The sequence below is a fragment of the Theobroma umbraticum genome, unplaced genomic scaffold (assembly GCF_002168275.2).
Source record: "Theobroma umbraticum cultivar Fairchild unplaced genomic scaffold, ASM216827v3 scaffold_51.0, whole genome shotgun sequence".
In the NCBI taxonomy this organism is placed as follows: domain Eukaryota; kingdom Viridiplantae; phylum Streptophyta; class Magnoliopsida; order Malvales; family Malvaceae; genus Theobroma; species Theobroma umbraticum.
In genome coordinates this window covers 5,156,740-5,165,784 of record NW_018397260.1, presented here as the reverse complement: position 1 = coordinate 5,165,784, position 9,045 = coordinate 5,156,740, and the positions used below count along the sequence as shown (strand labels likewise).

Genomic DNA, 9,045 nt, shown 5'->3' with positions numbered 1-9,045 from the left:
GGTTGCCAATTATAAACAACGTGAACTGCTTGCATTATTTCTTTTATATCTCTATCTAAAGCAGCTCTAACCGGTCAGGCTTAATTGTATGGAGTAATACAATATCTCATTTCATAAACCAATTAACATGGCAGAGAGCAGGTGACTGCGTCGACACGTGGTTGCATCATGAAAAATAATACCATCTTTTTCATTTTTAGTGGTCAAGATATCCAAGAATATCTCACAAACAAATGGCTATGCAAATACGCGAGAGAGAGAGAGAGATCAGTTGAAAGAATTTCCAAAATTATGGAATTCTTCTCTTTTTTGTTTTTTCTTTTAGATCTTCTCATATATATCAATTATAGCCTCTGAACATCGGTAGTTAATTACAATTAGCAACTCTCTCTAAATGAGAAAATTACATAATTCATTCCACCCTTCAATCAGATATTTAGGGTGGGATTCAAGTATCTTCTGTATGTCTGAGCACATTTAGCAAATTATTATGGTGCTTGTTGTGACAATTTTTTCCAGTCCACCAAACGCCGCAAAAACTCCTTAACCTGTTAAATTATGGTACCAAAAATAATCTTATGTTAGTTAAAAATGTTCAAAAATAACAACTAAATGATATCAGAATAATAGGAATTTCATGCTAGGATTAGTAATCTTGCCTCAGATGGTTCTTGCAGAGAATAGAAAGCATCTGTTTCCTTGGGTACTTTGGAAACAAGGATCCCAAACCCTTGTCCTCTATCACGTAAAACCTGATCAGAAAGGCAAGACAAAGATGTGTTTAACTTGACTTGAAACTCAGTTAGACAGAAAACTTTATCAGAAGTAGAACTTTGTAGAAACTACATGTAATTATTAGATACCTTAAAAGCATCTTCATCGGTTCGATCGTCGCCAATGTAGACTGGTAAAACATCATTTGAATTGGCATATCCTGAAAGAGCCAGGAAATACAAAGTAAATTAAATTACTATTAGGGTATATAAAGTAATTACAAGGGCAGGGCAGGCCAGGCCAGGCCATCTATTTACTGAGAAAAAATAGTGCAAATAATCACCTAGTGCCTCCAACAAAAATTCAAGGGCTCTTCCTTTGTCCCATTTGATGGTTGGACGGATCTCTAATACCTGCTTGAATCAAATTAAAAGGTGGTTAAATATTGACCACATTGACATGCCAATACAATTTTATCAAAGATAAAAAGACAAAGTGATGGAACTTTTTTGCTTCTTTAAGAAAAGTTTTATTATCCAAGAGAGACGGGAAAAAGAAGGAAAGACGATGTAGAAAGAGGAAATACCAGCCTCCCTTGAGTTAGCTTAAGCTTAGGGTACTCGTTGAGCACTGATCTAACTTGCTCAGCTAATGCAGCCCAACTCTACCAAAGACAGAAAGGGGAAATACTTATAAAATCAGTGAGATTGGGATTGAAATTTTCCTGGAGGACTTTACAGTTTACAAGTTGCAACAGAAAAGAAAAGACAAGTGGGTTTTATTTGAACCTTTTCATCAACACAGCGAAAGTGTACGGAGACACAAAACTTGTTATTTTCCACCTTGGCTCCTGGAATAGATTTTGTTTTCTCTACCAAGGCTTTGTACACCTGAGAGAGAGAAAAAAAGAAAAGTTAAACAAAATTTGATATTTTCCTGTACGCATTGCTGCTGATCTTTGTCGTTTCTTTTGCTTTGTGAAATCAAGATGATGGTGGGAGACAACAAACCTCATCAATCATGGGCAAGAATTCACTGGCAGGCTGGAAGAGAACTCCCTGGTTACCCTGAACAACACCAAAGTTGACAGTAAAAAAGAAAAAAATTAGAAGCAGCCATTGAAAAACAAAACAAAACAAAGAAAAAGTGGGTTACTGATGAGGGAAAGAAAAGAAAAAAAAGGTGTACAACGGCTGAAATTGCAGCTGCCGAAGTGCAGCTGCCGAAGTACACTGATGCTCTTACTTTCTTGTATTTGCAACTTTTAGATGGTCCCTTGATGTCCATACCATGGCTACCAGCGTAATAAAGGCCAGCTAATTTTACAAAGCTGTAAACCTGTAGAATCCCATGATGAAAATCAATCAACATTTTTAACCAAATACATAGAACAAAAAAAATGTAATAATCGTACTATGAACTTTAGCACAATAGTACGTTTTTCACTTCAAAAAAAATGTACCTTGTCTCTGCATCTACCGGTTACGATTGCTGTTGGAAAATATCTTGCAACGTCTCTTAGAGCTGCTCTCATCTGATTTATAGATAAAGAAGTTTTGCCAAAAAGAGTGGATTAGTAGGGACTTTTCAGTAACTCAGAGGCAGCTTTCAGCAGTAGTAGAATAAGAACAAACCTCTCTTGGCATGAAAGCTTGATCCGGGTCTTCAACGATTGGAGAGAGTGTGCCATCGTAATCAAGAAACATCACAATCTGTTTTCCCTTTGAAGCAGCCACTATTTGCTCAAACATGCTCAAAGCTGAGGGATGATGAACCTGTTTCAGGAAAAGAAAAGTGGTCATCAATGCTAATTAAAAGGAATATAACAACATCAGTTGAAGAGGCGCGAAGTAATAAATATTGATGGAGAAATGGAACCTACAATCCAGGAACTTTTCTCTTCAGTTTCAGGCAAGGAAGCTGTAGACTTGATACGGGTAGGTGAAGAAGCTCTCATAGAATCCACCCAGGCATTGATTTTAGCCCCTGCTTTCTCAGTTTCAAACCTTTTCATCAATAGCATCTTTATGTCTTGCGGTGACAAGGGTTTTGCCACCGGCAGAGATGACGGAGGCAACACATGCCTAACACCACGCGGTTTCAAATCAAAAACCACCACATTCTGTTGGTTAGTCATTCTTCTTTAACTTCTTCTTCTTCTCTCTATCTTGTGCTCTGCATGTTTCAAAATCCAAAATCAAACTTTAGACCCAGATAGGCAAAGCATTAAAACCTTACACACAACCTTGCAACATCTACTTGTCAAAGAAACATCAAATTTTTCTATGACTCCGTCTATACCTGAACAGAGTAGAGAAAGAAACAGAGGAGAAAAAACAGGGAGATGGCAATGTGAGATCTTAGGAGTAAGAAAAACAGGAAGAGGGCAGGGTTTTAATAAGCAACGCTTAGAGCTATGGAGAGAAAAAATAAAATAAAAATGCTACTCAAAAGAAAAGGTGAAAATCACAGAGGCGCACTAACACTCACAAGTCACAAAAAAAACTGGGGTTGTCTAGTCAATTTATAAACTTGGTTTCACGGCACAAAGCGACGAAACAGCCATAACTTTCCTTGGCCACCTGTACTTTTCGACCCAACAATCTCACACCCTCCTTCCTCTCTTCCCACCCCTTTATTTTTTCCTTGGCTTTGAATTGAGGGACCACTGATCTGATCCCATGGAATATTTCTCACCCTCTTTGAAAAATATATATGAATATTTTTTCCGCAGCAAGTTGTTGTGTTGGCAAATGATAAAAATTGTACTTAAAACTCATTATTGTTAACGTTGGAATAAACTAATTAACCATCATTAGATGGATCAGCAGGATTTAAGGATTACACTGTCTTACACAGTTTCAGGGTACTATTTGTTTTTAGCTTTGGTACTGAGAAATAAAGTTGCATTCTTATACGTGCTTAATGGATAGGTATAAATACGGCGAAAAATCATTCGATGGTTTTGCCCTGTTCAAAAGCCTGTTAAAATTTTTTTTAAAAAAGACACAACCAAAGGGAATTGTGCTGGGTTTTGATTGCGGTCAATGGAATTTTCTCATTGATTTGCAAGCATCGGGAAAGACTCATTCAAGGACTGTCTCATCATAAAAATGGTGAAGGACCACCTAGGGAGTCCCACGTCGTTCCTTGTAATTTGATTGTTTGATTTTTTTTTTGTAATTTTTTAATATATTGGTATTGTAAATCATATCAAATATGAATCAGATGAATCAAATAATTTGTATTGATTATCAACTTTTTACTTGATTAATTTATATTTATAAATTTAGATTGATATCTAGTAATATGTTATAGCTACACAAATATTAAAAAAAAGTCAAATATATTTGATTTAATTTTTCAGTACTCAATTTATAAATGTAATTCAATCATTCATCATGTAATAACTTAATAAGACATAAAGCATGGTGTAATGCAACCCTATAATTATTTTTTATCATTTTAATTTTTGAAATTTATTCTTAATTCTTTAGTGAAATTAAGAACACTTATTTTCTAAATCTTTATTCTACCTCTTTACCAATGATTTCCTAATAATTGAGTCAAAATGGTGACTTTTCTTGCAATTTGTGAATTCTTTCTTCTTTTTTTTAATTTCTTTTTCCAGATTTTCCTACTAGTATGAACTCAACAAGCCTTTTTGCAGTCAAGTAAACTAAAAAGGGGTTTGGGTATTAGGCATGCATATTTCAAGGTTAGACAATAGGGCATAAAGTTAAGTAAAATGACATGAAGGGAAAGTGAGAGTTTGTTAGGGGCATTCTAATTAAACAATAATTAGAGGATTAGAAAGCCTAAGAAATTAATGCCTTGTTCGACATGTTTTTTCTTTTTTCAAATTCGGTCTCTGATACATAACAGTAAGAGAGCTCAACTTCTACTTGAGAGGATCAAATACGGATTTCAATACAAGTGCATACCAATTTCATAGATTATATGGAATTAACGTGTCATCATCAATCAATTTTGTATATTTTAATTAAAAATTTGAAATTATTTATGCAGTAATGATATTGGGTGTTAATGCCTTATTTAAAATGATCCTTATTAAAACTTAATTTTACATTAATACCATATATTTATTTTTGTTCCAATAACAAGCTAGATGAATCCCTTTTGCAATAAGTCTCAATCTGGCTACACAACAGGTAGCCATTCCCTTTGCATTAACCTCCAAAGCAGCTTTGCCAGCTACATTAGCTGGTTAATTACAATCATTTGAAAACAAATTCTGTAGTTTATTTTGTGTCAATTTAGCCCAACATTGACATTTTTATTTTTCTAAAAATGTTTAAACAACGAAAAATTGAAATGTTGAAAAATACATATCTATAAACACTAGTTAAAATTATTAAAAAAATTAAATTTATATATTATATTTTCTTAACAAGTGTTTGTTAGTACCTGAACACGTGATCACAAACTTCAAAATAGAAATTTCGAGAGGACTTGCATTGGAAAATTATTAGTTACTAAATTCAACACTAGTAGTGTGTTTAATTTGACATAAAGTAAATTATATGACAAAAGTCATATAAAATAGAATAGATGAATTTGTATAATTGTTTGATTGCGTGAATCCCATGAAGACTAGTTTTATTAAAGACTGTTGAATATGGTCATTGTCTAATCTCATTTTTTTTCTCAATACTATAAAATGCATGCTATTTCCTGCTAATGAAAAAGTCGTCTACTCAAGATCTCACAAATATTTCTGCCGCTGCCTTCAAATTCTCTGTTTAATTATTGACATGAATATCATGTCATGTGACTATTCTTTTTAAATAGAAGAAAAAGGCCGAATATCATGAATTTCCAAAGCAACAGTCAAAGAAGCCTTTGTAGACTATTCTTTTCAACCCATGCAGCATGTGGTAAAAACGAAATCATATAGTAAGCTTCAAACTCTCTTTTTCTTTCTCATCCACTCTCTTTTCTCACTTTCTTTTCCCCTGTTTATTGATTTCATTTGTGATAGTACAACTGCATTATTGGGCACTCTACAATGAACTAAAGCAAAAGTACCCAACGTAAATTCAGCCAAAAATGGCATTCCTTTCACCACACCGCCCCTTGTAAAGGTTATGGAAACAAGCAGCTCCGACCTAACCGTTTGTGCAATTTGAACCAAAACCAGCAGCGTTTTTGTCTCATAATTTTGACATTAAGCCTTTCTGCTTTGTCTACATTAGGTCTTAGTGACTCAGCCTTTGCTCTGCATGCTTTTTTTTATTGGGTCGGCAATGAAACTTCGTATCAGGATGATTTTGATTACCCAAAACCATTTCATTTAATCATTGTTTAAAAGATCTCACTTTGTCATATGTGTAAAACAGCTTTTTGAGGCAAACATTGCTAAAGATTTATTTTCAATCTGGCTTAAGGGACCGGGACCGGACCTTCCATGTCTGATAGCAGACAATCACAACTTTTGTACTTTCTCCTTCATTTCTTTTAGCTTATGATTATGTTTCCAAGCGGTGGTTGCGCCATGAAAGTTAGGATGACCGAAGTTTCCTTGGATTTTTCTTTTTCACTTTTCATAATTTACTACATTTTTTAATATAAATAAGTTTCTATTAATAAATAAACTAAGACCGAGCATGTACTTATACCATCTCGTAAACTACAGATATCTAAATACATGTAACGTACGCACACAAGATGGAGCAACAAAAACAATTACCACACAAAGTTCTTAGTCGTAGTAAGACCGGGAGAATTCAAAAGAATTTAAGTATCCAACTCCATTAGAGACCTCATATCCCACTTAATTATTGAGTCTTTACGCTAATTTATTCTAGGGTGCATTAATTAATAAGCAAAAGCAACGAGATTCGTTTTTTTGCTGTGAACAAGTTCTATGTCATGCTTTCAACTGCTTATAATTTCTAGACATTCACATGTCTTTGACACATTAAAATTATGCTTTAGTCTTTCAGTTGCTTTCTACTGTGTGAATTCCTGTGAATAGTCAAAACCGGAGGCATTGGTAGATGCCTGGAAGCCAACCCCATGTGACAATGAATTTTAATTTCAAAATTCGGGTAGACGAAAGATTGTCAAAAAGAGAGAGTTAGGCAAACGAAAGTTAGATTGTTGCAGAAGATCCGAATAAATGTTTGATCCAGGCCCCAAAAACCAAACGACTTTAATTGGGAATAACTTTCTGATTAAGAAAGTTTTTTTTATTTGTTTTTTTGGTGTTGTTGCAAATTAAGATCTTTTTTTCCCGTCTAATTTCTAGAAACTGGCTAGTTGTCCTGCTCGACCGAAACAATTATGAAACGAATCTCTATGTAGTTAGTCGTCGGCATGCATGTCTCCCCTAATTAAGTTGAGTAATGTGATGATCTTGTGGTTTATGATTCGTGGCTCGTAGTTTGGTAAGGAATCGAGAATTCCCCAAAAGAGATTTAATTCTCCTAACATGACCAATAGTCATGTACCTTGTGTTCACATAAACACGGTTTCTCTGAGAATATAACTAAGAAAGATGAAAGAATTTTCCATCACATTTCATCTTTCCATCTTTCTTATTAAATAAGTATTCTAAAATCTATATTTGACTGAGAAAAAAATGATTTAAGATCTCTTTTAATAATATCAGATATAACTTAATTTGTTGCAGACCATACTCTACCGAGTTCGTTAACCCAGATTGGTTCATTACACGTTGCCCATAGATTTAACGAAATGGACATATTGCACCGGCACACCATGCACGCAAGCAAAGGAGAAGGTTCTGTTATACCAAAAAGAAGAAAAAAAGTAATACTAACACTCTGTTGAATCTGCTTTACAGTATAATCGGCAGCAAAAGGAGCAGGTTGCGAGTTGAAACAGCTGCCTGCCTGCTTGCCTGCTTACCAAACGCCACTCGTGTGTATTTACTCTTGTTGGTTCTTTTGCATATTTCTAGGAAACTGAAGGAAAATGGGTGGCATTTGATTGGGTGGTAGGTCCACTTTTGGCACGGGCGGTAGGGCCGCCCAAATTTCATAATGGCTACAAAATAGCCGCGTGTTTGTTTGTGGGTCTCCAATACCGGCGGATCCGCTCAGTCGGCTGACCCAGTTTGGGGTCCAACTTTTTCTACAGGTTCGGTATGGAACGGTCAGGATTCCCTATGTTTATTTTCTACACAATTATTCTTTGCTTGCGCATGGCTCTCAACTCTCAAAAGTTTCACCCCACGTGGCCCACCGTTAGGAGCCCACTTGTCGCTTTAAAAGTATTTCTTTTCTTTTCTAACTGTGTATAGTATTGTTATTTCATTTCTCCGATGGCAAATTATGACACTTTTTGTTCCCAAATTCTTCAAACACTGTAATTAATTCATATGGAATGAGTGTATTCTTATTAGTCTTTTTTTAATTCAAAAGAAAGAAAATGTAAATTCAAATTGTTTTTAAAAATACATATATCTATTATTAAACTAAATATTTGAATATGAAATGAATGTATCAATTAATATTTTTTGTTTTATAAAAATTGTTAAACTTAATTAATTCATAAATGCAAAGGTGTTGCTGTGACAATTTTAACCTTTCACAGGGAATCATTTTTTTTGGCTAAATAGGGAAATCAAGATGAACTAATTAAGCATACACACTAGCACTTAAACAACATATGCTTATGACTTCTTTCCGTATTAATTTTCGTGGTCAACTCAATTATTTGAACTTAATGTGTTTTATCATTATTTCAAAACTAACTTGGCAAAAGTTTAAGTCCTTGTCAAAATACATCAAACTTGAAATATTCTTCTTTTTTTTGTTTCTAGTATGGTGGTATTTAATTTTTTTTGCCTAATATATCCTAAGGGTGATGAGAGTTTAAACTTTATTTTATTTTTTTTTATTTTTTTTTAAAAAAATAATAATAAGTAAAAAACATAAAATAAATAATAAAAATTTAATATTTAATTTATTGACCGCGTACAATTAAGTCACAAAATCCTAACACCTCACTAATGAGTATTATTTTGAAAGATATAAAAAGTTGTTGAAGTTTTAAAACAGCATGAGATTTAATATCAATCTTTTATTTCTTTCAAAGTAATAACTCATTAATAGGATATCAAAATTTAATAATCTAATAGTGCATAAAAGTTATATATACTATCAATGTATTAAATATATTTTTATAATAAAATATAAATAAGTGTTGGAGTTGGTATGGGAACCTTTTCTCTACCAATATAGTATATCTACATTAAATTTAACTTTTCTGACTGAAAACAGAATCGATTGTGCTCGATTTTATATTTTTCTTTACCTAATTCCCCACGAGCCAATTTGTTGC

The 9,045-nt window shown here is 33.7% G+C and overlaps 1 protein-coding gene across 1 annotated transcript; it reads right to left on the bottom strand.

Moving 5' to 3' along the window:
- Positions 1 to 244: 244 nt before the first annotated feature.
- Positions 245 to 3,188, bottom strand: LOC110416356 (putative trehalose-phosphate phosphatase D). Its single transcript, XM_021428337.2, has 12 exons — positions 3,016 to 3,188; positions 2,597 to 2,889; positions 2,349 to 2,489; positions 2,177 to 2,248; positions 1,960 to 2,052; positions 1,725 to 1,781; positions 1,503 to 1,604; positions 1,301 to 1,378; positions 1,058 to 1,127; positions 864 to 934; positions 660 to 752; positions 245 to 548 (listed from the first exon to the last, which is right to left on the bottom strand). Exons 2-12 carry the CDS (start codon positions 2,849 to 2,851, stop codon positions 489 to 491), a joined length of 1,092 nt encoding a protein of 363 aa, XP_021284012.1. The 5' UTR covers positions 2,852 to 2,889; positions 3,016 to 3,188; the 3' UTR covers positions 245 to 488.
- Between the last annotated feature and the right edge of the window lie 5,857 nt (positions 3,189 to 9,045).

What these genes read in the sequence shown, in the direction of transcription:
- LOC110416356 (XM_021428337.2), bottom strand. Translation starts at nt 2,851, where the DNA reads ATGACTAACCAACAGAATGTGGTGGTTTTTGATTTGAAACCGCGTGGT. An exon ending in AAGCTTTCATGCCAAGAGAG is followed by an intron (nt 2,249 to 2,348) that starts GTTTGTTCTTAT and finishes TCTATAAATCAG; the next exon opens with ATGAGAGCAGCTCTAAGAGA. An exon ending in ATTTTTGTTGGAGGCACTAG is followed by an intron (nt 935 to 1,057) that starts GTGATTATTTGC and finishes TGGCTCTTTCAG; the next exon opens with GATATGCCAATTCAAATGAT.